This window comes from Plectropomus leopardus, chromosome 8 (genome assembly GCF_008729295.1).
Source record: "Plectropomus leopardus isolate mb chromosome 8, YSFRI_Pleo_2.0, whole genome shotgun sequence".
In the NCBI taxonomy this organism is placed as follows: domain Eukaryota; kingdom Metazoa; phylum Chordata; class Actinopteri; order Perciformes; family Serranidae; genus Plectropomus; species Plectropomus leopardus.
In genome coordinates, this window is record NC_056470.1 from 6,410,485 (window position 1) to 6,438,091 (window position 27,607).

The 27,607-nt window shown below is 37.6% G+C and overlaps 1 protein-coding gene across 1 annotated transcript in view; it reads right to left on the reverse strand.

Annotated features, from left to right (window-relative positions):
• Positions 1-4,053: 4,053 nt before the first annotated feature.
• The window catches only part of itchb (itchy E3 ubiquitin protein ligase b), a 30,829-nt gene continuing 7,275 nt past the window's right edge, over positions 4,054-27,607 (reverse strand). The window contains exons 4-24 of the mRNA XM_042491876.1: positions 25,512-25,636; positions 22,620-22,754; positions 22,253-22,298; positions 21,349-21,530; positions 20,625-20,871; positions 18,599-18,694; positions 17,291-17,465; positions 16,778-16,847; positions 15,400-15,484; positions 15,098-15,226; positions 13,884-13,956; positions 12,955-13,026; positions 11,676-11,764; positions 11,071-11,230; positions 10,817-10,950; positions 10,000-10,140; positions 9,516-9,636; positions 9,210-9,314; positions 8,349-8,445; positions 7,352-7,424; positions 4,054-6,171 (exon numbers count right to left, since the gene is read on the reverse strand). Coding sequence (XP_042347810.1) covers positions 6,072-6,171; positions 7,352-7,424; positions 8,349-8,445; positions 9,210-9,314; positions 9,516-9,636; positions 10,000-10,140; positions 10,817-10,950; positions 11,071-11,230; positions 11,676-11,764; positions 12,955-13,026; positions 13,884-13,956; positions 15,098-15,226; positions 15,400-15,484; positions 16,778-16,847; positions 17,291-17,465; positions 18,599-18,694; positions 20,625-20,871; positions 21,349-21,530; positions 22,253-22,298; positions 22,620-22,754; positions 25,512-25,636 — 2,455 coding nt within the window. The 3' untranslated portion in view covers positions 4,054-6,071. The remainder of the gene's footprint in view (positions 6,172-7,351; positions 7,425-8,348; positions 8,446-9,209; positions 9,315-9,515; positions 9,637-9,999; positions 10,141-10,816; positions 10,951-11,070; positions 11,231-11,675; positions 11,765-12,954; positions 13,027-13,883; positions 13,957-15,097; positions 15,227-15,399; positions 15,485-16,777; positions 16,848-17,290; positions 17,466-18,598; positions 18,695-20,624; positions 20,872-21,348; positions 21,531-22,252; positions 22,299-22,619; positions 22,755-25,511; positions 25,637-27,607) is intronic.

A 27,607-nucleotide genomic window follows, 5' to 3' on the forward strand; every position in this document is an offset into this window, starting at 1 on the left:
TTAATGGCAACATTTTCTCCAATTTTATGTTGCAAAAACTACATATTTTACGTTTACTCATGTCTCAAAGAATATAGAATAAAATTCCACCCTCCAATTCTCTTAAGCTGTTACGTGCCCGACCAATTCTAAATTTTCGGGGTAGATGCTTATAAAGATAATGGAGAGTAAAAAATAGTATTTTTCATAATTAATCAGCTGGTGTGTGTGTGTGTGTGTGTGTGTGTGTGCAATGCAGTGCAGATCAGTGCAGATATCAAATACTTGTGACAAAGATTTGTAATAGAGGCAAGATATTTTATAGATTAACAATAAACTCTGTCCAAGAGCTCCCTCAAGGAGTTTTTGAGATATGTTCACCAGAATGGAACAGACGGATGGACGGATGGAGGGATGGAGGGACGGACGGACGATCTGAAAACATAATGCCTCCAGCCAATGTTATTGTCGACAAAGAGGCCTAAAACTATATTCTGCAATTTACTCCTCTGACACTTATTCAAGGTAAGACATCTTTTAGGAACAGCTGAATGAGCATCATGTAAGTCTAATAAAGAAATACACATCCTTATACCCATAAATCCTTGTGCTATGAGGTTATTGTTGTAGCTGGTTGGGACTATAAACCCACATATAACAACCAACAACTAATCAAGCAAACAAACTAAACTAAAGCAGAAAACACTACAGCTTCCTTACAACAACCCTCCACAAACAAGATGGGTCAGACAAAAGCTGAGTGAAGTCACTACAAAGGTCTGATCCACTCTGAGTCAATGTGCTGTAGGTTGCGTAGTTTGCATGAACTCACCATGCATGATTTTTTGGATCCAGTTTTCTTTTCCCAACTTCTTGACTACATACATAAATATGCAAAAAATGTAGAGTTCCTTCAATCTGCACTCCCAACACTCAGCACCCACACTGGAACCACTAACTAACATTTTGCATCTTCAGTCCTAAACTGCATGCTCCTAATGAGCAGATGGAGCTCAGGTGTGCTCAGTCACTGCAAGGTGAGGAGGAGGAGGAGAGGAGGGTGGCACCTGGAGAGGCACACAACAAAAAAAGAAACAGGAAACAGGCATGAAAAAGGGGCACAACCACCTTTCACCTGTAACAGTGACCTTTGACCACCAAAATAGAATTAATCAGTTCATCCTTGAGTTTAAATGGACATTGTGCCACACTTGAAAAAATTCCTCAAAAGAGTTACTGTCTTTAGCCAAGCTATTGCTGGTGCCGATGCACAAAAAACGTACAGTTTCATAACAAATGCTGGTGATACAAATGTTCAAAATGAGTCACATATTTACTTCAAACATGTATGCTGTAATTTGGTGTGATGTTTCACACATGCATAAAAGGCACAATACTTTTAGATAAACTTTTCCTCCAACAAAGAAAATACCTGTCCTTAGGAAGCAAAGCTCTACTCAATATATGTGAATATAGTTTACAGCATCTACTGGCTTCATGATATTCAATGCACGATATTCTTTTTCTTCTAGATTGCATTTTAAGATTTCATTATTTTTTTCTCCTGTTTTATTGATGCTTGATTCACTTTTTCACGCAACCACACAACTTTTGTATTTTATCGTGTCAGTGTGTATGTGTATGATGCAGATTTTTGTTTTTTTACATCTTTCATTTGATTTTTTTATTTTACCGAGGGTACTTATGTTTCCAAGAGTTGCTGTACCCTTTCATGTGACAGTTTTTTTTAAAGTTTGAACATGTCTGCCTTTGTTATTGTTAATTTTCAAAGTTGCCTTAAGATTTCTTATTTTCGCAGAAGTTTTCAAACTGTTTTCCATGCGTCAGTAAAGTTTCGGATTTTAGTGTATTTCAATGCATGGTTTGGAGTTGTTTTAAGTTTTTCAGGCTTGTATTAGCCTTGAGGGTTGGAATGTGGACCAACTAGTACTTAAAAAGCATTGCGTCCGGCTCAGCTCCCTCTTCACCACAACAGTCCTGCAAAGCCTGTCAATCCATTTGATCTTGACTCATGAACAACCCAAGAGACTGTAACTCCTTGGCCTGAGGCAGCAACTCAAAACCCAAAGAATCCATCACTTTCTGGCAGAGAACCTTGGCAGTGAAGTTGGATGTGCTGCCTCTGATCCAGACTGCCACGGTGCGAGCTGAAGTAGTCTGAAGAAGCCAACAGAATCACATCATCTATAAAAACCAGAGAAGCACCCTGTAATAAGCAGTGCATATGGAGGATTCGGTATGACTTACAACATTAAATTGATCAATAAATGAATGTGAAAATAAGTACATAATTAGGCTATTAAATTAATAAAATTGTCACATTAAGTCATACGAGAAGCTTACAATTTCAGTGAAATGTAATCCTGTCATTTTGAATGTGTGCATTTCTTGTAGACTTATTTTTATTAAAAAATAAAATAAAAAAACATTTAAGTCAATGCATAAATGTGTGTAATTCATCGCAAAATAAGTAGCAACCTAACCCATCAAAGATTATACATTTTAAGGAACAGAAAAAAGTTGATGTTTAATTCATCGAGGCACAAACCCACACACACACATTTTGGATTTAATTTATTAAGGTGACAATTTCTATATTACACATCTGTCATGTACATCAGCATTTTAACAGGGAAAAGAAAATATAGTGTTACCATAAACCTCTTATTAAAACCTTTCTTTTACAAAAGAAAATTTGTTATTGACACCATTTACAACTTGTTTTCATATACAGGAGTGTGACAGTGGTTTAGTTGTACATGATGGAAAAAAGCCATGATTTATTCACACATTTGCTTAACTGCTCTGTTCCTGGGATTATCAATAATCAACCCAGAACTAGATTCAAATGACACTCTGCATCAAGGGGAACAAAATGAGGCAAAGATGTATATAGGCAACTTTACCAAACAACTTTTCGTCATACATTCGTTATGTTACACTGACTTTATCTCGGTAGTTGTTATCCCGACTGAAGTCACAATTACACAGGCAGTGTGTCAGCAGCTCTGTAGCTCTGCCACACTGGTGCAGTTTCTTCAAAAGAACTAATCAAACTTCTCTTAGTCTGGTTTCCTCTCCACAGCAGGAAGAAGGACTGACCAGAGCCAGACCTTCAATTCCAACATAAAGTCTGTGAAATGAATCATCTCTGCAAGCATCAAGTTGCTAAAAGTAATACCTGATACTGAGGGTGAAAATAAGGCTACCTGAAAGCTAATGACGGACAAAATCTCACCACATGTGGAAACAAAGAGCCGAGAATTACTAACAACCAGGACAGGATGCCCCCACATACTGAAGAAAGCGGAAGGATATTTGCAAAAAAGTGCTGTGCTTTGTCAGACCAACAACGCCTGAATCTTATGTTCCTCAGTAACCACACCTGTGTTTTCAGCTGTGAGCTCAAGCCTTTGAAACCTGGAGCGACAGCACATTCCTGCTGCTGCTTTCAGACGCCTTTTACAAGTATTAAAACCTTTGAACCCTGTGCAAATCTGTGCAATTTCTTTCAAAAACATGGAAAAGGGCAATGCACAACTTGGTAAGAAATGTTCCACAAATTGCAAGATATTAGTAGATATATAAAATTATTATTATTATTTTAAACAGATAGAAGAAGAAAAAAGCTGGGGGACAAACTACATTTCTTGCATCTTTAAAATTATGTTATCCATTGGTCAGTTCAGATCTCTGATCACCAACAATTCTGTTACAGTCTATACTAAATGATGTTTTATTTATTTTCTAATCTCATTATAAAATGTTTGATTATTTTAATTTAGTTGTAACAGTATTGTTTTACTGTATTGTTGTACATTTTTACTTGTATTTTTGTGTAATATATTTTTTCCATTGTCATTGTAAAAGAGAGATTGCTCTAAATAATCCATTGGGACTAAATAAAGATTGAATTAATTAATGTTACAAAATTATTATTATTATTCTTAATGATTTTTTTTTCAGTTTAACTTTATTTTTGCTCCTTTTAAAAAAAAAAGTAATTTTCAGTTGTTTTTTTGTTATACTTTTTGCTTATTTTTTGGTCATTTCTTTTGTTGCTCATTGCTTCTTTCCATGTTTTTGACAGTAATCAAGTCATATTGCTCATGTTTCAAAGGGTTAACTAATTCAAAAGGACACTTCAAAAAGAGCAACCGCACTACGTAGTGTTTTCTGTTTCTGTTTGATGAGTCATCCTTTTTTTTTTTTTTTGTTACCAATCAGATGTGTGACATCAACCAAACCAAACTAGTAATAACACAAAGACTGTTTCTGAACACACTTAGAGCTCCACAGCAAAGCATCTGGAGGTTTCTTTGTGCACACACATATGATCTTTGGGTCCACAGTCAACACCACAGTAAGAATCTTCGCCTGGAATCATAATTTCAGCATAATTTCACTATGTTTCAGACATTTTGAAGTTGTTTCTAAAAAAAAATTAATGACATCAGAGGACTGGTATGAAGTGAAAATACTCTGAGGTAAATGTTCCTTTCAGTGTAAAAAAGAAGACCACAGTTTCAAATACAACATTGCATCTTTTTGACAGTAATTTTTAAATTCCTAAGAACATTATTTTAATTTTGTGGTTGGATTTAGGGGCAAGAACAGTTAAAATAAGGTAATAACTCCCCTTTAAATGCTACATGTGTATGAAGAGAGCTACATGCCGTTTATTTTGGACTTTTGCAAAGTATGCATTCAAAATGTTTTAAAAAACTTTACCTAAACTGAAAAAAACAAAGATTTGGTTTGACTTGCATTTGGTGTTTTTCACTTATATTTTTGTTTTCTGTTTGTTTGTTTTTTAAGTTCTGACACATTAAGTCAAGTACAACTTGAGTACTGAATACATAAAAACCTAAAATACTATAATCTCCAATGGATTTTTTTCAGGATCTGATCAGTGAAACGTCTCCCAGGTTGATTTCAAGATGAATAACTTATAAAATACTCCCAGAAGACTCCAATTCAAGATGTCCCATTCCCCATCACAGCGAACAAACACCAGCCCTATAAAACTAGGGTCAGTTTAAGTTCTGTTGAAGTCTTCCACATCTCCCACCACTATAAATTATAGAGGCTACATCACTTTTTCACAATCATTAAGTGACCCACAGATCAAATACTACAAAACCAACCAGGAACACAAAACTGTTTGTCTCATTATTTGTATTAGGCATGTTGCCCAAATCTCTCTGCAGCACCAAGATTGTCTGTTATTTTAGCGTTAATTTGGAGCACTCAAAAAATCCACTATGGCATCGCTATCATCTTATATTGCCACGCATTACTGTTTTCTTTAAAGAAAAGATCCACTTTAGTCACTGGGAGTGATGCAGATGAGAGCGTGAGAGATTTGAGGATATAATTGGGAATAAAAATGATGTGGATGATGCTAAAAGTGCAACAAACAATCTTTAAGCAACACAATTTAATTTTTGGTGAAACTTAACCCTTTTTAAAAAAAAAACAAACAAAAAAAAAACACACCCTCTCAATCTTGCCTTAAAATGAACACTGACATTAATCCGACGCTGCACGCAGAGCAACTTTAAGAGATGAAATCTGTTAGTCAAAGACGCCTTGAAGAGACTGTTAGAAGCTTTCTGGTTAGGAGATTTGGACCATGCCACCCTGTCACCTGCCATTACATGACGACATGCAGGGAAAAAAAACTACTGCGGTCCCTTTAAACAGATGTCACTGAGGGTGAGTTTTCAGGATCCCATGCATAATCTGCCGCACATTCTGAGAGATGACGGCAGCTTCTGTTTTGGTTTAAAGGAATACAACATTTTGCAGGTTCCAATCAAGCACTGAGAGGCCTGCTGCGAGCACGGTGTACACGGTAGACGCGAATCCCAGCTCCTTTTGCAACAACATGCAGGCGCCAGTCTCACGCACTCACCCATAGACGTACCATACAGGTGTGTGCATGCATGCATGAGCAGAGACACATGAAAAACCCACTTTGTCTGAAGGGGCTCCCTGATTTGAACACTGGTGGTTTTTTTATTCCTTCAGACTCCTGCACACACTATTCAAACTTCTCCTGGTTTCCCTCATTCCTGTCCGAAGCCTTCTGTCTCCTCGATGGCGAACATCAGCTTCTCCTTCAGCTGCTCGTAGCTCTTGTAGGGCGGCAAGTCCAGTCTGTTGAAGCTGGGAATGTAAAATAAAACCAGTATTACAGCCTTGTGGTTGTACGCCTCCACGAACCGGTCAAGTTGCATTTACAGTTTACATCCATGTCTGTGAAAACATGGATGCTTCAGACACATCATCATCTCTTGACGGAAAAGAAAATCTCTACAATGACAGTTTTCAAGGTGAACACCTAAAAAAAAGTGCCAACAATTCAGTATCTGACCAAATGTCTCAATTTCTGTTTCTGAGTAATTATGATGTTGAATAATGGCCTGAAAAGTGTTCTTCCAGAACATTATGATGTTACAGTGAAGTTGATCTTTGACCTTGTAGATATAAAATGTCATCTTTACATCCTTTTATCCCATTAGACATTCGTGTGAAATGTTGTCATAATCAACGTATAAATTTTCCAGTAAGGGCCAAAAAAATAAAACTTGACCACCTACGTCGAATCAGCTCATTCTAGAGTCCAAGTGGCTGTTTGTGCCAAATTGAAGAAATTTCATCAAGGCTTTCTTGGGATATCACGTTTACGAGAATGCAACAGACGGAGTCCCAGTGACCTTTGACCACCAAATTCTAATCGTTCATCCTTGGCTAAAAGTGAACATTTGTGCTAAATTTGAATGAATTCCTCCAAGATGTTTTTGAGATATCGCCTTCACAATAATAAGACAGACCCTACAGTGACCGTGACCTTACACCTATGACCACCAAAATCTAATCAATTGATCGTTGTCATAAATTTGAAGAAATTCCCTCAAGGTGTTCATAAGATATGGTGTTAATAAGAATCGGACGGACGGGCAGACAGACGATCCGAAAACATAATGCCTCCAGGCACGGCTATTGTCGACACAGGCAGAAAAATTATACCGTGCTTTACTCCTGTGATGTTCATTCAAGGTAAAACCTTTTAGAAACAGCTGAATGAGCATCACACAAGACCCTTGGAGAGCTACATGCTCCTTATACCCATAAATCTGTGTGCTATGAGGTGTTTTTTGTAGCTGGTTGAGATTATATACCCACTTATAGCAACTAATTAAGCAAACAAACCAAAACAAAGCAAGAAACACTTGAGCTTCCTACAATGACCTGCTACAAACAGGCTTGGTCTGACCAACAACTTCGGTCTGATCCACACTGAGTCGACATGCTGTAGGTTGTAGCGTAGTTTGCATGAACTCACCATGTGTGACTTCTGGGAAGCCAGTTTTCTTTTCCCACCTTCTCAATACAGAACTTCTGGGGACCATTGCTTCCTGTAAAGCAAAGAAAGAGTAAGTAGAAGCAAGAATGTTCACGGTTAATTTAACAAACCATCATCAGTATGATAGTTACTACAAAATGGGTTGAAACTTATCAAATCCCACCGAAACCAAGCTTTGCAATCACAGTTGGAAACAGCAGCAAAAACTTGCAGCGAGTAAAACAATCTGCATTTTTGAACCAAACAGTTCTGGGGACTCCCTGAGAAACACTGACCATCAGGGAGCTCCCCAAAAAATGACATACCTTCAGGGGCTTTTTTCTATTCACCACCATTACGAATGGTGAAGTGATGTACTATAACCTGGCCAGCGGTTGGTATAGCAACATCACATTTGCTTTGACAAGTCAAAACTGTGTTGGATTTACCCACTTCTATATATGCTCAGGAAAGCCTGGGCTTCGTAGTCAGTCAATTTGTCCGTGTTTTCTTTAATTTTTTTCATTACAAGCTATTTGGTGTTGACTCTTGTTAACACAGCTAATGGGTTTTTAAAAATGGCAGCTGCCGTTGTTGTATTGGCTGTGTTTGACCTATCGACTTACACTTAAGTTACTCATGGTTCCTCTTTTGCTGGGAGAGCATCTACTCTGAAACAGCATCTAATTCTTAGATCTTGTGGTGCAGACACAACATAAAGGAGTCTTACAATGACTAAGAAGTTGGTCCAAAATTGCCTAGGGTTAGTTTCAAGCTCACTGTCTGTTCTGTTTCACAGCTGCCCAATATCACTGTCCAACATACCAAGCAAAATTGTGTCTATTTTCAGAAACACTACTAAATAAACAGGACAAGCAAATGAATTCTGCATGTGTTTGAATGAGGCTTGGAACACTACACTGGTGTAGTTGTGTATTTCATCTGCATTTGGAATGAAATGTCAACCTAAATGGTACTATATTGAAGTAATAATTACCCATAAGGTCAGCAAAGCCTCCTACAGGCAGGCGACAGGTGCCAGTGACAAACTGCAGCAGCCTCATCCTCTTCTCATTGTCCATCTCCTTTATTAACTGCAGGACAAAGTGACACATTGCTTAAAACACTGAAATGTCACCAGAAAAATGATACGATTATGCATTATACATACACCAATTCCACCACCACTTCAAAAAAAGCTAAAGACAATCAAATCATGTGATCACTAAGTTAAACCTTTTTATGCAACCAACTGTTTTCTGAGACCATATAAAGTATATGTATTATTACATTTCATATGTGATGTAATGTTTGCAAACAGTTCTGCTTTTAATTGTCAGTATTATCTTGTCAGTTAGGCTGACATAGGGGTTCAGGGGTTTTTAGGGAGTTTTTCCTTGGGTGATGTGAGGGTCTAAGGGCAGAGGGATGTCGTACACTGTAAAGCCCTCTGAGGCAAACCATTTTTTGTGATAATGGGCTCTATAAATAAAACTGACTTGACTTGACTTGACTTGAGTATTATCTTTTAATACTTTCCTGCACAGGCAAATGCATATTAGCTATTTAGCTAACTCTGGCTCAACAGTTGTGTTGTGCATGGCCCCTGTAAACTACTGACTGACTTACATTTTAATTGCAATGATTTTAAAGAGATTACCAATCAAAAATGACATTAAAACCATCAACATATAGAAACATGATAATAATAATAGTAACACAAAGCCAAAAACAGACAGTACTGACACTCACAACACAGTGCATTACTTACTTTTTAAGTCATTAGATATATATTTCTCATATTCTTAATGTTTCTATAAATCACAGTAAAAATCTTCAACTGCAGATGCACACAGACCTGCCAGAACCAGACGATCTGTTTGCTGCTTCGAGCGTAGTGTCTGTAGATGGTGTTTCTCTGCCAGTCTGCAAGGTCGATCTCCTGCATACCGCAAAGCATCACCTGTAACAGAACATGAGTTATTTATATTAAAATATTATTTTTTTTATATGGAAAATTAGCTGTTAAAGTGAAGTCAGCTCATCTATGAAATTCTCTGAATTTCCAAATTCAGTTTACAATATGAGCATTCTGGATGTCACCCTCTTTAGTGGATCACACCACACATCACATAACTGAGCCGAGTTTTCAGTTCATCCATACCTCCAGCTCTTTAGCATCAAAGTACTGCAGGTACTGCTGAGGGAGGACCTCATTGAAGCCTTCAAAAAAAGCCTGTGTCTGCTCTTCCACTCCTCTGGACAGCCTCCACTCTGCCACCAGCCTGGAGACACAGGCAAACATACACAAACACATTATTATACTAAATATTACATTACATACTACTACATACTATCATGTAATGACTAAATTAAATTTAAAAAAAACTTAAAAACTAAAATAACAGTTAGGTCCACTACTATTATTATTTTAGTATCTAATTGATTAATTCAGTTAAATTCTAATCTATTACTATTGTTCATTTTATGTTCTTTGTCTGTGTGTTTGTGACTATATGACTATATTTGCACCTTGATGTACCCAACTTTTTAGCCAAATGAAGATGTGGCAATGAGTATTATTATATATTATCATGTATTGAATTATAGAGGCTGAATGAATTGATTCAATCATATCGGTACTCCACCTGATGTACTCCTCCTTGTTCTCCTCGGTGACTTGGATGTCTCCTCCTCCTGGTTTCAGCTCATGGGTGGAGATTTCACCCAGGATCTCTTTGTCCACAGAGAAGAACATCTCCAGTCCACACTCCTCAATGTTGTTATCCCTGAAGAGCAGAAAGACAAATCACGGCACAACTGTTACAACACTGCATGTCATCTATTTACACATCTTATAATAAAAATATTTAGGTGGTTCACAGACATGGCAGACTCACAGCTGCTTTTTAGCCACCAAACATGGGTGTTTTTTAGTGACCTGTCGCTATTTTGCCAGGAGGGGTAGTGCCACAAAAAGTGGTTGTTTTTTACAGAGATATCACTGCTTTTCCAGCAGAGATTGTGTCCCCAAAGCCAGGCATTTTAAGCCAAAACATGATCTTTTCCAAACCATAACTAGGTGATAATAAGTGATTTCTGTGACGAAACAAACTACATGTTAACCACAGCTGTAGTGAAACATAAATACATCCGCTACAAATAAAATGTGAATGTAATGTATCCAGGGTTTCCAGAGCTGTAAAATGCCAACATTTTTGCTGGTAACGGAGTTGTTTTTTGTTACTGCTGGATACATTTCTCCTGATGCAAATTCAGAAAAATCACCACAGGAAAGCCCTTTTTTTTGTTCTAGTGTAGAATAAAGTGTCTACAACTACAGCTGGTTGTGCAATCCTTTGTTTATACCATGACAATAAATCAACCTTCATCCTTGAATCAAAAAAGTCTATATTGTTAATATTGCTCTAAAAGTAGACTGCCAACATGGCTCTGTGTACTCACTTGATCCACATGAGAGAGTTGTAGAACTCAGGGTCTATTGACTCCAGGTCTTTGAGGGCCAGCGGCTTGTTCAGGATGCGCTTGTAAAATGGCAGTGAGAAACCAGTGTCGATGAACTTGCCATGGAAAAGAGCCTGTGGGACAGAAACACAAACTGTTTACTTGTTATTTTCTGTGGAGCAGAAAACTCTTAAACTAGTCCAGTTCTAGTCACACTAATTAATATAAAAACACAACTAAAACAAATGACCAACCATGGCGATGAAGCGTCCTATGAACTTGAAATACTTGAGGTGGTCGGGGTTGATGTAGGAGGCGGGGTTGATCTGGAGACAATAGTTATCTTTGCCGGCATATTCAAACAGGCAGTACATGGGGTTCAGCACCTCATGGGACAACAAGAAGAACCACTCCCTGAATGACAGGAGACCACAGAAATGAGAAAAGGACTGAATCACACGGCTAACTAGCCTACAGCTTCCTAACGTAGGCAAGATACGGGACACAAAAAGTCAATATAAATTAATACAAATAAATAGAACAAAACCAACAAAAGCAGTGAGAGCAAATACAAGGATATAAATGAAACAAAAATAAAATACCCAAAATTAATAAAAATAAGGTAAAAAAAATTAAAAGAAATAACAACGTCAATTAATTTAGCTACAAAAACTCAAAATTACTAGAAGGACAAAATAAGTTACAAAATATCCAAATAACTATTGAGAGGAGGACCAAAGAAACTAAAATAAACATAATTTAGAAAATACCACATCACATTATCCCTTATCCCTTATCCCATTATCCCTGTGAGAGCTAATATTTACAACCATCGATGCTGAATAATGTTCTAACTTACCTGGCGACGCCTCCGTAATCGAGGCCTTCTTCTCCAGGGAAGATGATCCATAGTCTCCTTCGTAGATCTTGAGCATTGAAACTCATTATCTAAAACAGAGACAAAGTATTGATATATAGACTTGTTGCGTGGTCACTGTTATTACGCAACAGTAACTTTGTGCACTTGGCACTTAACAGTTTGTCTTTTCGTGTTTCAAACCAGTGGCAGACGACACTGATATCCAAAGCATGAGAGATATCTGTTCATATATCACAGTATCATTATAATAAACCTCACAGAAACATGGAGGCTTTATCAGAAAACTTCAACATCTTTCCTTCTATCAGGGCTGTTTTCCCTCTCTGAGGTATGTCTTCATATCCAGTAAGTGTGTGCCTACGTAAATCTCAGTTTCAGCCCCCAGGTGTAAGTGTGTTTCACATGAGATGCTGCACCTGTAAACTGAGTATGTGAGAAATGTACAGAGTTTTGAAAATCACGATTTTCCATCCAAGAAATGTGCCTCAAAGCAGCTAATAAAACTGTAGTGGTGCATGCAAAAGGTTTGGTTCATGAAAAACTGCGATCAGACTAATTCAATTTAATTGTTAATCCTTCGAAACCTGGATAGAATTCGGTTTTCCTGCGCTGTGTTCCAACATCTTTTACAGGCTATTTAACCCTTTGAAACCTTAACAATTTGCTTGATTTCTATGGAGAACATTTAGAATAACAGTAATGACTTCCCTTAAAAAACATTTTTGAAAAAGGAAAGATTACCAAAAAACAACATCTCCCTAGGTTTTAAGTTCCCTAAGTACAAACAAATTTACTCAGGTTTTTTTTTAGTTATGTTAAAGTTCATTCTTTTAAAATAACTTACCTCTGCTACATGGAATGTTTCAGTATAAAAGACAATAAGAGACCTTCCCTACATATGTGGTTGTGTTGTAAACCCATCCCCGTGGCACTTGGAATTTACAACTCTAAAATAGTCTTATTAATTAAGATTAAAACATAGATATGATTTAACTTAAATTTATATAATTTAATTTTTAGAAGGTAATTACACAGATTTTTCAGTTCTACGATGTGCTGTAAGCAGGTGTGGTGTAAGGTGTAACACCAAAGACAACATCACTTTAGCTAGAGGTAAACTGGGCAAGGTAAGTCTTCCAAAAACTCAACAAGGCAATGACCTTAAAAAAAAAAAAAAAAAAAAGTAAATCGTCCAGGAATTCAGTGAGCTCGGTGAGCTCTGTGACTGTGTGGCCGCTGTAGTTGCAGGTCACTTTACCTGCTGAAAGGAGTCCTCAAACAGGGTTTTTCTGGTTACAGTGATCTTGATGTGTTGAGGCATTGACAGTTGCTGGAGAGAAGGGAAAACATCAGAAACATGTAGTAGTCAAATATGCTTTCAGCTCTGACACAACAACACATATTATCACACAGCGTGTAGACACCCTAATGAGACCTGTTTGGTTCAGGTGTGCTGAACACACCTGAAGTCAAAATTACTGTTAACCCTTTGACACCTGATCCATCAGTTTTCTTGTGCTGCATTCAGACATTTTTCCACCAGTATTTAAACCTCTGAAAATTGAGAAAAATGGTTTGATTTCTTTCCAAAAAAGGGGGGAAAAACATAATGAGTAACTTGATAAGAAATCTCCCCCAAAACTGCAAAATTAGTACAAGGTGATGGGTAAACTACTTAAAAATTAGCAAGGAAGGACTAGATACTATCAAAAAAAGGAGGGAAAATGTCCAGATAATGATATTTATAAGTTTCTTAATTACATATTTGAAATTATTAAAGGAAAAAATATTTACTGTCACACTTCCTTGAGGTAATGTTTGTTTGTTTGTTTGTCTTGGGTTTGGTTTATACACTTCTTTTTTTCCATAAAAATAATATTTTTCCATTTTCATGTACATTTTTACTTATTTCTTACTAATTTTTGGGCGTTTCTTGTTAAGTTGCTTGCCGCCCTCCCATTTTTTCTTTTTTTCCTTTTTAAAGAAATCAAGCTAATTTTCTCAGGTTCAAAGGGTTAAAATGATAACATACAATAGTTCTGTCTCAATGGAGGTATAAATTGAAGTAATCTACTGTTGCTTATGGCCATCTTTCTGATTGATACAGTGGCAAAAGAATATGCAGTCAAGGGGAACTTTACTTAAGTATAACTAACCAGTATTTCTGTGTACTATTACAACTCTTACCTGGCACCAGAATCTGAAGTACTGTACTTTGGCTTTGAAGTCTCGAACGTAGGTGATCTGAGGTCCGTTTTCACTATGAAGGGAAAGAAGCACAGACTTTAAATATATATCAAAATCTTAAGCATAATAAACTCTGGCTTAACTTGCTTTTATCCCACACTTATATAGAGTATGTGTAACTATGATTATTACACTTATAATACACAAGACATGGATGTAAATATAAAGTTATGTAACCGCTCCTGTAATTTCAAATTGTCACATTCTCACTCCCATTCACCAAACTGGTTTCTCCACCGCTGGAACCAAAGCAAAGTCATTACTCTAAACTCATGTTATGCTCACACGTTATTGTCATGACTCAGGTGAGGTGTTACATCTGTGAGAACCACAGAACAAAAGCAAAGAGACTCGGTGACCCATTAGTCATATCGGGATAGTGCGTCACAAGTTCTAAAAATAGAGATGGATTTCAGAGGCAGGGAATCACATAGCTATAGATCTGCATAAACACAACTACGAGGTAGGATAGAGCTGTGCTGTTCAATAACGTAAGACTCAAACAGAAGCTGATATAAGCAACAAACTTTGGGCTGATTGAAATTTGAAAGAATTATATCTCTTTTAGCATCAAGTTAATCTTTTGTCTACCAGCTTTATGAGTTCATTCATAACATTATGGCAGAAACAAATATACAAGACTCATTCATTTCTGGCATGCAGCAGTGCTGGAAAGACTAAAGCCAGAATGTTACAGACAGTCAGTCCTGCTACAAGTATACGTGTTTTAATAGTTTTCCAATTGCCTAACCTTTTTTTAAACCTTTTTTTAAATGTATGTATGAACTCACTTCCTCTAACGCTTCTTTCTCTGTTTCAACCTATTCTTGATTACCGCCCACAGAATGCTTCAGAAAACAAGAAACATGTTTATAAAAACAATACTGTGCCATGAGAAGTCCTTTACAGTACAGTACAGTACAGTATACTTTACGAGACGGAAACTACCACCTTCCGACATCACATGAACGCAGCATTAATCGAGAACCAATATACTGCTTCTTCATTTTTAGTTAATTTGGTTAAGTTTTGTTGGTTTTCTGGCCTATAGTCATCAAAGACCACAGATTACTCGATGCCTCTTAAAGTAACAGAATAACACTGCTGCATGATTCTCGAGTCTCGAGTAGAAAACAAAATGGTACAAGACATACAGTGAGGATTTTCCAGTGCGAGGGTCGATGTAGGTGGTTGTTCTCCTGTTGTGGTCTACGAAGTAGGGAATACCGTCTACAGTGAACCTCATCTCCCAGCCCTCTGGAAGTGGTTTCTCATTCAGCAACCTAAAAAATGAGATAAGACGAACATTTAGTGATGGATTGTTTGAGGAGGACCTAAAATGCTAAAGCAAACAAATACATGCCATATGAAAATGCTATGCTAAATGCACTATGCTATAATTTTCATCTGATGTGCAGATTATCTGAAGGGACAGCAGAGGAATATGCAAACTAACCCCTGTGTTCGTGGGTCCTCCCACTGTGTTGACCGTGTTGGGTGATGAACAAAATAAACTCTGCCATTCGTGTCTGTTCTCTTCTCTGAAAAGGCACAGTAAGAAAACAACAACAAACATGCAATAATTAGATGATTATTCAAATTGTATGTACTCATAAAAAAGTGGGAATCTAGGTTTTTCTGAGCACTGGTGTCTTCATTCAATTGTTCCCAAAGAGAAGAGAATGTATGCGTATATTTTTCTCCCTATTGCCAGCAAAAACTTGTTTCTTTTTTTAAAAGTGTTTTTAAAAAGTGTTGGAATGAAGCACTCCCCAGTGACCTGCCACTGCTTTTACACTGAAAAAAAAATGCTATGTGGATACAGGCCCTTAGGGTGGCCACTTGCCAACTTTAAACCTTCTTTTGACTTCTTAATTTGTGTAACTTTGGAGGTTTGGAGAAATTCTATAATTTTCCCTAGGCCACCTGCAGTAGCATTATTTATGTAGTTAGGCCTCTATACAAAATCATCCCCATTCTGTTAGGGCTGGGCAATATATCGCTATTAAACTAATATTGTGAATTGAGATTGAATAACATCTTAGAATTTAGATACTGGAACGTGGTATGTATTATTTATTCCCTGGTTTTAAAGGCTTTCTTACAGTAAAATGACGTAATTTTCTGAACTTATCAGACTTTTCTAGCTCTTTTATTAAATGCCTTTTTCCCCACTTAGACATTATATCCACGTTACTGATGATGATTTATCAAAAATATCATTGTGTAAATATTTTGTGAAGCACAAATAGTCAACCCTACAATATCACACCATGTTGATATCAAGGTATTTGGTCAAAAATATAGTGATATTTGATTTTCTCCATATCCTCCAGGCCTATGTTCTGTATGAAAATACAAAGTTTCTACATGGGCCTTTAACATCTTTAGGCAAAAACAAGATAGGAAAAGTGAAGGTACCCTTACAATCACACAGTAGAAATGGGAAGAGATATTTAAACAATGGAAAACAACGAGCTCGCTGTAGTTGGTTGAGAAAAGTAAAAACTACAAAGTGTTTTGATTGTTTCCATGGAAATGTGTTGGATCCCAGGTCAAAGCGTTTGCTTAAATGGGCTAACATGTCTAAAACACTTTAGCGACAATTCTGACTAAATTAGGCATTTAAACTTAATAAATCTAAATCTACTTATCTTAAAACAACATTTCTGATTAAGTTCTCAAAAGAAAGGGTAATGTGGAGCACTTTGGCACACATTGGTACACTGGCATAAAATCAAAGTCTCAGCTGTGAAATAAACAGTGTTGATTGTCATTGTTTAAATGATGTCTGAAGCCTGTGAATTTAAATTGAAAAGCCTTAAAGAGCTTACCCCATCCATGTGGCAGAGGCCCAAGAGGATCAAACTCCTTATTCTGAGTGGCTGAGACCTGGTCCTGTAGCTACACAGCAGAGAATCAGAATCACTTATAAGAATCAAAAAGCCACTTAAGGACAACTGCAGTGTTTTGTGGGAAAAAAAAACAACAGGAGTTCACTCAGTAGTCAGTAGTGTTTGTCATTAACAGAAATGCCACAAACATTTACACGTTGTTGCAGACTGCATAAATAGGTAAACTGAACAATAAACTTGAATAAACCATTACTGGGTTACAGTGAGCAGTGATAACACTAAATGTATCTAAGTATCAGCATTAGTTGAATATTTCAAACTTGCAAACTCATTCTCTGCAAAATACTTTTTAAAACACTCAATCTCCTGAACTCATGGACCTGACACACCTCTTTTACATCGCAGCACAACCACAAGGTGCTTTTCAATAATAGTCATCATATTCCAGTGAGCTAAAGCCCACATCACCACAGAAGTAAGAGGAGGTCTCACCCCGAATATGAACCTCTGGTTGAACTGCTGCATGGCGCCCTGCAGCTGGTTGCGCTGGTGTTGCCACTGCTCGTAGTTACGCACCGTCTCCACTGTGGGGCGTTGCCAGGTGGTGGTTCTCGTGATGTGATCGACGAAGTAGACCCGCCCCATCTGGTCGACACGACGCTCCCAGCTGATGACGAATGAAACAAGGGAAGACAGTCGGAGAAGAGAGAAAGTGATTACAAGCACTTTTAAAGCATGAATGGGTCTTGCCCCAAATTACATTTCTGAATTGCTGACTTGTGAGCAATCAGGGCCCATCGACTTTGGAACGACCTGCTGGAGTCGATTAGGCTTGAAGAATCAGTGACATCTTAAAATTGCTAGTTAAAACACACTTTTACATAATTGCTTTTATGAGACGTCACCTTTATTTATTTATTTTTTCATTTTTTATCCGTGTTCCCTCTGTTCATTTTGCTGCTCTTACTCTATTTACCCTTCCCTTATCCTTCTAATGTCCTGTTCTTACCATCTTTTCATGTTTTAATTTATTTACTTGTTAATCTCTTCTTCATCTGTTTTTAACTTCCTATCTATGCTTTGAGCCCAGTGATGTGATGGCCTTCTTCTTATATTATTTGTATTGTGTTTTATTCTTACATTTTGAAAAACTTTATTCATTTGGTACTTCACCTGCCTTTCGAGATCTGCTTGTTTCATCACTTTTATTCCTTTTATTTGTTTTATTCTTGTTGACCTTTTGTATTTGCATTTTGTTTCTGGCTTTTTGTTTGACTTTTCTAGACCTTTCTCTGTTTGGCATGTTGGTTGATGTTTATTTTAATGTTTCCTAAATTGCTGCCTTTACTTTGTTTGTTAAAGCACTTTGTATTGTAAAAATCAGTTTTTAAAAGCGCTGGAAACAAAAGTAGACTGCCTAAAAAAAAATCAGTCTTAATGCAGTATTTAATTTCAGTGATCATACATACATACATCTTTTTTACAAATTAATCTTTTAACTAAGCATGCCAATACGGTCTAAAAAAGAGGAAGAATATATGAGCTAAAATGTTAAGGGAGACAATGTCAAAGTTGGTGGACATGGGAAAAGTGGACAACAGCTTCTGTAATTAATACATGTAAATTACATAATCAGGATTTTAAAACAGGGCATGAGCCAGTATCTAGTAACCATATCCTTAAAGATGAAGAAACCCATCTACAAATAGATCCTATCCTATAAATAGAAACTGATGAACTTTAAACGAAAACACTCTCTGTGTTGAAGAAAGGAAAGATCAAAAGGGAAGGACTTTTTACCCAGGGGGCAGTGGTTCAGGGCGTTCCCACGTTGTTCTCTTTTCCACGTGATCGACATAATACAACCTGCCGCTCTGATCCACCCTCTGCTCCCACCTAGATAGAAAAAAAAAGAAAAAAAAGTGAGGACATTAGATAACGGTGCACGGCTGCAGCCATCCTATTACAAAAGCAGCAAATAGCCTGTAAATGTCACGATGTCACAATGACAACAATAAAACATCTCAAATGCGTATTTAAGGAATTTGTGCAAATGAAACCTAAAAAGAGACAACAAAAAACAATTATAACAAGAATGGGTTAATCACAACCACAGTAATGTTTAATGTTCAGACACATCTGTGTTGTTTTCTACAGAAAAAAAGTGTTATTCTTCAATTTTAATAATGATCTGCTCTAAGTGTGAAAAGATTTCTCTACTCTCATATTAGTCACTTGTTCCCTGCTCCCAAAGATGGTTTGTGGGTTGTTTTTTTTTAAAGATATATTCTAATGGGTTTCATTGAAAGTTTGATGTGATATCAAAACCAAACCCACCATCCTTGTGCTCTCAACGTGCACACACTCGCATTAACAATACATAGCTGTAGGAATTAAAGGGGACCTTTTATGCTCATTTTCAGGTTCATACTTGTATTTGAGGTTTCAACTAGAACATGTTTACCTGCTTTAATGGTAAAAAAAAACTTAATTTTCCTTGATTTTTGTCTGTGCTGAACACCTGTATTCACCTACTATCTAAACACTCTGTTTTGGTGCCTTCCTCTTTAAGCCCCCGTTCTGATCTACTCTGATTGATCAGCAGTTTTGGGGTCTTCCACATCTCCAGGTCTCTGCACTGTCATTGCAGCAGGGGAATGACGGTAACTAAAATCATCAATAAAAACTTCTACACAAATGGACATGTTTCTGCAGGAATATGATCCCAAAATGGGGAGTAATTTACAACTCTCTCAACCAAATTTACATGTTTCCCTGATGTAAGCAAGTAGCAACTGTAACAGAGAATAGAGGTATTTTCTACCATGGAAAATCACCACTAAAAGCTTTTTAACCCAATCAGACATGTTCCCGCACAAATATGATCCCAAATTGGAGAGAAATGTACAAATTTGTCAACAAAGTAAACATTTTTCCCTGACACTAGCGCACCTGACACCTTATACAGAAATCCGACACACTATGATGTCATACTGTAATCAGAGTAGATAAAAATGTTAAAGATGGAGTGTTCAGAGTGGTCTGAAGCTGGAGGTTTTTTGTTACATATGTTACCTCATTATTTGAAACTTTGGCAAGATTTAATACGAACATTTTTAGTTGTAACACCACATATAAGTTACAAAATACACAGGTCTCCCTTAGTATATGTAAAAAGGCAAAAAAAAAATGTCTTGCACACAGTAGGGATCCAGTTATCACCTACTTTATGCACCAAAGTGACCAAAATGACATTTCGAGCTTGAAATGCCATTTTGGTGCATTATGTAGGATCCCTAATGTGTGTGAGCTATTTTTTCCCTTTTTACTTTTCACACATTTGGTCCAGCACCTGCTTCAAGTTTGGATTGGAAGTGCATACATACTTTTGCTTCTGTACCCCTTTAATAAGGGGGTGGGGGGGTTGGTACACTCTGCTTTCTGCTAAAAGATGACCCAGTTTCTTTGTAACTCACTAATCCTCTTCTGCGTAATTAATCAATTTTTTTCTTATTCAGCTTTCTGTTGATGAAGTTTGTGTTTTTGCAGTTTGCACTACTGTCTTTGTTCTGTTTCTTTGTCTCAATTCATTAGATGATGCAGCAAAATATATAATTAGCTGTCTAGCTACGGCACTATTATAGTGATCCTGCTTAGCATGACATTGGGGGATTTGATAATACCGGTCACAATTTCATGTTAATGACACAATAAACTGGCACAAGTGACGTTCGTTTTGAAAAGATATATACATATTGTGTGATTATACTTTAATGAATAACCTCTCTGGGTTCTTCTGTAAGAATTACAAAAAAAGCGAGCTCACCCAGGAGGTAACGGCCCAGTGCTGACAGCAGGGACCCTTGGAGTGACCACAGGTGTGATGCTGCTGGTTGGCTGTCTGGTTGCTGGAGCTCCAGAGCCTGGGGTTGGCGTGGAGTTCCTTTCCGAGCCTGCTGATGGACTTGATTCTCGGGCTGATGAAGGTCCTGAGGCTGGTGTTCGTACCGGTGTATCAGAGCCTGATTGACCATCACTGCCATCCGCTGGTGCAGATCCATTGCTGGAAGATGCTGAGGAAGGTATCAGGGAAATAAATTACAGAACCTCAGACTAAGACAGCAATTATAGATAAAAAAAACCCCATAAGTACGACATACAAAAACATTTCTGTTGACAAGGCTGACTGGCTTTGCAGCTTTAATTGGTGAAGGAACACTAGTGGATGTAATCAAATACAGATTTTTGACCTTTTCAGACAAAATAAAACATTTCGACCCTAATATTTTGTGTTGCTCCTCAGCATTACCTTGTGTAAATATGGCTCAAAGTGAACTGGTTGTACAAAAAATGCTTTTCAGAGTGTGTCCAGTGTTAGTATGACACACTTTCGCCTTAGGGTAAATGTTTGATTTGTGTTTGCAATGTGACAGTCAGAGTGCACAGTCAGTGTAGAAAGAGGAGAACATGACCTCAGTTTCCACCCCATTCTTAGTTAATAAGTGTCTGAAGTAGATCAGAGTGGGAGCTTCCTTCAGTAAATGTCTGACCTGGTGAAGAGGTGGGTCTGCGCGGAGTTGGAGGAGGAGGTCTGGAGGGCCTGGGAGGTCGGAGAGGCCTTGAGATCCCTGATGACACTGAGGGAGACCCTGTGCTGTTCACTGACCTCCGGCCACTGGGAGAAGACTTGTGATCTACACTGTCCAAAGCTGGCGAGCTGTCTCGACTCCGCCTGCGAGGATGGAGGGCACACAGAGATAAATAAAGCAGAAAAAAAAAGAATTACCACCTTACAGTTGTATCACTCAACAACAGCACAGCAGACCTCTACAATCAGCACAGTTTCAGGGTGTGCACCCAAGATTAGTGCCACGAGTTCAGTATCTGATCAAATGTCTCCCTTCTGTTCCTGAGATATGACATTGAAAAACAGCCTGAAAAGTGTTTTTCAAGAACACTCCAATGTGATGTCACACTGGAATTGACCTTTGACCTTTTGGATATAAAATGTCATCACTTGCTCATTATATCCTCAAAGAAATTTGTGTGAAATTTGGTCTTTATTAGCATATGAATTCTTAAGTTGTGGCCAAAAACATTTTTTGTGAGGATACACAGTGACATTTCACAGCCAAATTTGAATCAGTTCATTGTTGAATCCAAGTAGATGTATGTGTTTGAGGAAACTCCCTCAAAGGCCTTCTTGAGATATCGCATTCACAAGAATGAGGTCACAGCGACTTTGACCTATTACCACTAAAATCTAATCCGTTCATCATAGAGCCAAGTGGACAACTTTGCCAAATGCTGAATAAATTCCTTCAAAGCGTTCTTGAGATATGCGTACACAAGAATGGGACAGACAACCCGAAAACATAATTCCTCCATCAACAGCTACTAAAAAAAAATGTGACATTAGTTTATCTGGTCTGAAGATGGGAATAGTTACTGTACCTTATGACATGATCCTCATTAGGTTGTGTTTCTCCATTTGATGTACCTGAAGAAAAAACAAAAATAAAGCAAAATTAGGAGTTCCTTTTCACACACAACAAAACTGGTCAAACAAACAAAGAAAATTTGCATTTAATGTAACAGTACTAAACCCTGTTGATATTAAGACGAATGTTTTGCTTAATTATTCCACCTGATTGAAATTCAAGCGACTAAGACTGGACACTGCTTACTACATGTTTTCTTGGCCTTTGTTAACTTGACAAATGCAGTGGAATAACTATATTTCTTACATGAAAAATATGTCTACACCTAAAAGTATCTGTACAGGCTTTTGATGAAAACTTGTGGCACTTGTGTGACTCACTGTGATGGTCGGCCTCTGCCTTAGCAAACATCTCGGGGTCGACAGTCATGCCGTCCAGGCAGACGGACAGGTCTCCCACCACATCTGACTGGTCTCTGTCTGCACACAGCTGTAAGGTCTGCACCACCTCAGAGACTGCATTGAGACCACAAAAGTATTAGATGGTCAGAGTACGACAACGACAAATGAAATATATTACCTGCTATTAATGCAGGCATACATACATTGAGCCAATCTGTGACAAAATGCATTATGCCCTCAAACGTAATTAAAGTCAAACTAGCTATGTACAGTGGTAGTTCAAAAAAAGATGGGGAACAGATTTTATTAATTTCTTTAGTTTTTTATTGCTCTTTTTGGTTTGTTTGTTTGTTGTTTTTTGCTTTTTTCTATCTTTAGTTTTTTGTTTGTTTCATATCCTCAGAAAAAAATATTACTGGTGTAAATGTTGCCTGTATGAATGATTTTGCAACATATGCTTCTAATTTTTTTATATCATTATTTCTCTTTCCCACTTTGATGTTAAAAACAGAAAAAAATGATGGCTTGCTGTATGATGTGCACCAATTTTGATTCCAATAAAAATGTAAATTAGAAAAATAGATGTGGAATTACTTCAAAAGATACCAGGTACCTTTAAACATCACACCATGGCAACTTGGGGATCAAAGATAACACCAAATTTATTGTATGTTTTCAATGACAGCACAGAGAATAACTGGACATTTTAACTTGGCTAAGTGTAGTTTAAATTTGCAATCAATTTTGTAAATAAAATAGAGTAACGTGACAAGACTGTTCAGGCTGAATGTTCTTCTTTCTCAGATAATTAAGGGCTCATTTGTTTAAAAAAATGTTTAAATCTACAAATGATTTAAAATGACCCTTATATGGATCAGTGTATATTTTCTTGCTCTGACATTAATCATCAATCAGCTATTTGACATGTGATTTGTGTCCACAGTTCACTGCTGGACAGACTCCATGCATAAAAAATGACCAGGCAGGGGACTGAATGGAGCCTTTATGAGAAAAAAAACAAAGAAATAACAGCCCAAAAATCTACCAGGGCAAAGGGGGATGACAAAGAACAGCAGCCTCTTAGAAATGTGAAGTAGAGTGCCCGATTGATTTATTTTTTACTCTGAAAAAGTTAGATAAGTGACATCTGTAAAAGCTTTGAAACAATTTCTGTATTTGACAGCTGGAAACAGTTTCCTTAAAACAAATCATTTTAATTTCTACATTTTGTCACCAATCTTTACCACACCAGATGAATCTCTGCCAAAACCTCTGGTGTGCTGCGAAAGATTGATGTATTTGACATTTCTGGCAGCTGTAACAGCAGTGTGAAATAAATGGAAAAAGAACCAGGTAGCTGGCAGTAATTGTCACAAGTACTGAACAGACAAAAGCTCTACCTTCACACACTCAAATATCATCAATAGCCATAGAAACATCACTACACTATGAGACACACCAAAACATGTACTGTTTGCCATCCAAGATGTGAAATGGCGACATACATTAAAAAATGTATGTCGCCATTTCTCAGACTCCATATACAAAATAAAGCTCATATTAGACAAAGAATTTCCCAAAAAAATATGGGAAAAAAAACAACGTTTAGATTAGCATTGTACAGTTTCACATGGCCCTCCAGCTCTGAGCACTGATCTACCCGTATCATTTCATGATGGCATTTTTACAACCTGGCATGAATCCATGGGCCTTATATTTAAACAACCTGTAATACACAGTCTGAAGTGCATGGCGCATTGCCACTTTGCTATTTAAACAGAGCATAATCTGGAGACAAAGTCAGATGCAAGGGACTAAGGGGTTGTATTTGGTCCCTTAATTAATCATAGGTGTGTTTTGAGTGTAACAAGATTTCAAACAATCACAGTGTCATCTCACATTGCCCTTAAAAGCCAAATGCACCTTTATCCGGCGTATTGCTATACACATGTTAGACTGGAGAATTAAGTCGTTTCCTGTTGAGAGTAAATTATTAGGAGCGGTAATGTCACAGCTATGTTCACATTTTAAAAAATGTAATTATGTTCCTCATTAACAATGTATTATTTCATCCACCCACAATCCATCTGTGCAGACCTGTGTGTGTATACAAGCATACAGGCACATCTTACTATCGAAATAATGTGCCCTTTAATTTTCAGGAAAAAAAACTGCACTCTTATGGTGCAATCCCTTTCTGCTGCCTTAAAATAGCAGTCGACCAAAATGTGCCTGACTACACCTCATATAAAATCTACACGCCCATGGGCGCATGTGCGACACAACATGAGCGCTGGCTGTGAAAATGACAACTGCATTAGCCTTAAAGTAGCAATTACTGTCAATCGTCTGAAGTGGAGAAGAGTCAATATGGGTTGGTTAGTCTTTCTTAACTATCCCACCATCATCCAGGAGGATTTAAAATAATATACAAATGTATTTCTGAAAAAAAAAACAAAAAAAAAAAACGCTTTTTTATAGATAACGCACATTAAAAATGTATCTTAAAGGGATACACAATGATACAAGGGAAGCCTTATGATGGCCTTTAGCCATAAAATATGTATTTTGGACACTGAAAATAAATCTCATCTCCCTACATTGCAGACTGCAAGTAATAAAATAGTTTTTAAAGAATGTCATCTTGGACCAATATAACCCTCATTACACATCTCTAAACATAACCCAGAGTGTGTATATGTCAGTGTAATCAAGGTATTTTGAAGCACACATGCTCACACATGACGAGGAGTTTGCTCATACTGTTGTGACCCCTCACCAGTGAAAACAATATTGTAGAGAGGGGGCTGGATAGGAAAAAGAATATGTACAACAGCTGTGTTTGTGTGTATTGTCCACTCATACACTCACTTTTCATGTCGTTCGACTTGAGCGTGTCGCTGACGTCCAGCGTGGCCATGCCTAGCAACACGTCTGACTTCAGGGTCTGGTGGCTCCACACACGAAATACCAGTTTGCTGAATGGAGTCACAATCCTGTTGAGACACACACGTCAGTTGACACATGCAACGCATGAACAAAGTCACAGCTTGATATCACACCTCCAACCACCTGATGTCTGCTTCCAATTTTACAACCATTTAGTTTATATTAGCGGTTCCCAACAGGTGGGTTGTGGTCCAAAAGTGGGCTGCGGGTCCAATCTGAAAAGGACCACAAGTAGGGGTGGACGATATATCCAATATACTCAATGTATGGTGGCTTGTTCCACGTGCGATATATTAAATGACTATATTGTGAACATTGAGTTTAAATTGTCCCGTCATTTTTATAAGCCAACTCTCTCTCTCTCTCTCTCTCACACTCTCACTCTCACACACTCACACACACACACACACACACACACAGGGACTTTTGCAGGGCTTTTGCATGACTGGTCACATTTTGTGACCACAGAGCACTACTGTAGCTTGGAAATACTATTAATAAATGAACTGGAGAGCTGTTAGTTTGTTTCCAGCTTACAGTGACTGAGTCCTCACGGTCAAAGGCGCCTCGGTATCTGTTTAACTGTCCGACACCAACAACCAACTGTTGACCAGAAGACACCTCCGGTCCGAGACCAATCAGATCCTTCAAAATACAAGCACCATGGGTCCTGCTTTGATTTCTTCAAGTATAACAATACTTTAAAAATTAACTTCATTTGTTATAACTGTATTTTATTAAATGTTATTATACCAGTAGTGTATTCAACTCTAGTATATGACTACTTTAACTTTATTGTAACTGCAGTTCATTTAATAATTTTGTATTTTAGTAATTAACATTAGTTTTAAGGACATTTAAAAATACTGAGATATATATTGTGTAATGTGATATAGTCTTATCGCGATATTATTTTAAAGCCATATCGCCCAGACCTAACCAAGTGATTTGTGCCAAGTTTGTAAATAACCCTTTATTTTGAAGTACAGTGAATTATTTGGCAAAGAGTTTTTATTTTGATGTGCAAATTTTTTGCTTTGGATTGAGAGAATAATGGACAGCTGCTTAACAGAGACAGCAAACAAGACAAAGTATAACACTGAATATATCAAGATTTCTGGACCTTGAACTAATGACTAAGAATAAATCTGGACCCCTTGGCTGGACCACTTGGGAATCTGGTTTAAATGATATTGTTAAACAAAGAGGTACTACTAATAGCAACAAGGGAAATAATATATACTCAGCAGGATTTTCTAGTGTATTGATCCTTTTTGTAGGTGACACACCACTGTTTATAGGTTCTTTTCACAGGTTTAAAAAAGAAAAAAGAAAAAAAAGGTGAAAGCAGCTGGTAGTTTGCAATGCATCAGCTGCTGTGGTTGTGAGAGCAGCAAAAGTCTTTGTCTTGTCGTGAAAGCAACTCTAACACAATGAAGTTCAGAATCTATTCACGGAAAACGAGTCTATAACCACCACTGTGACAGTTGTTTAGCTAGCAGCAGCACCCTCAGGAAAAAAAACATTTGAGGGCACACAAGCTCAGGTCCGATTGCATCCCATAGTAAACACTTGTTACATAATAACCAGACCTCCCCATGGGTGCAAGAGAAACTGTAGGAGAACTCTATATTAAGAAGGTCACTGTGGCCAGCAGAAGCTCTAGGACGGGCTAAGATTAAGAGGACATCTGATGTGTGAAAATGCTGGACTGCAGGAAGTCACATGGTGTGGTGTGAGTGCACTTAATGCACGGTGTCGAAACAGGATTCCTGTAAATGAACCGGACACGTTCTCTCACCAGCGTGTTGCATTTTCCTAGCAGGTGCCAACAGCTTAGAGATAGCATATCTTTTCTTTAAACTGTAAACGCACCACTACTCTGAACTCAAGAGTTAGACTACAGAGAAAACCCTTCCCGTAAACCGAGTCCTGGTGACTCATTCAGAACACAAAACTGCTGCAGTAAAAACATCTTGATCAAGATCATAAACCACACCAGCAATTCAAACAATTCA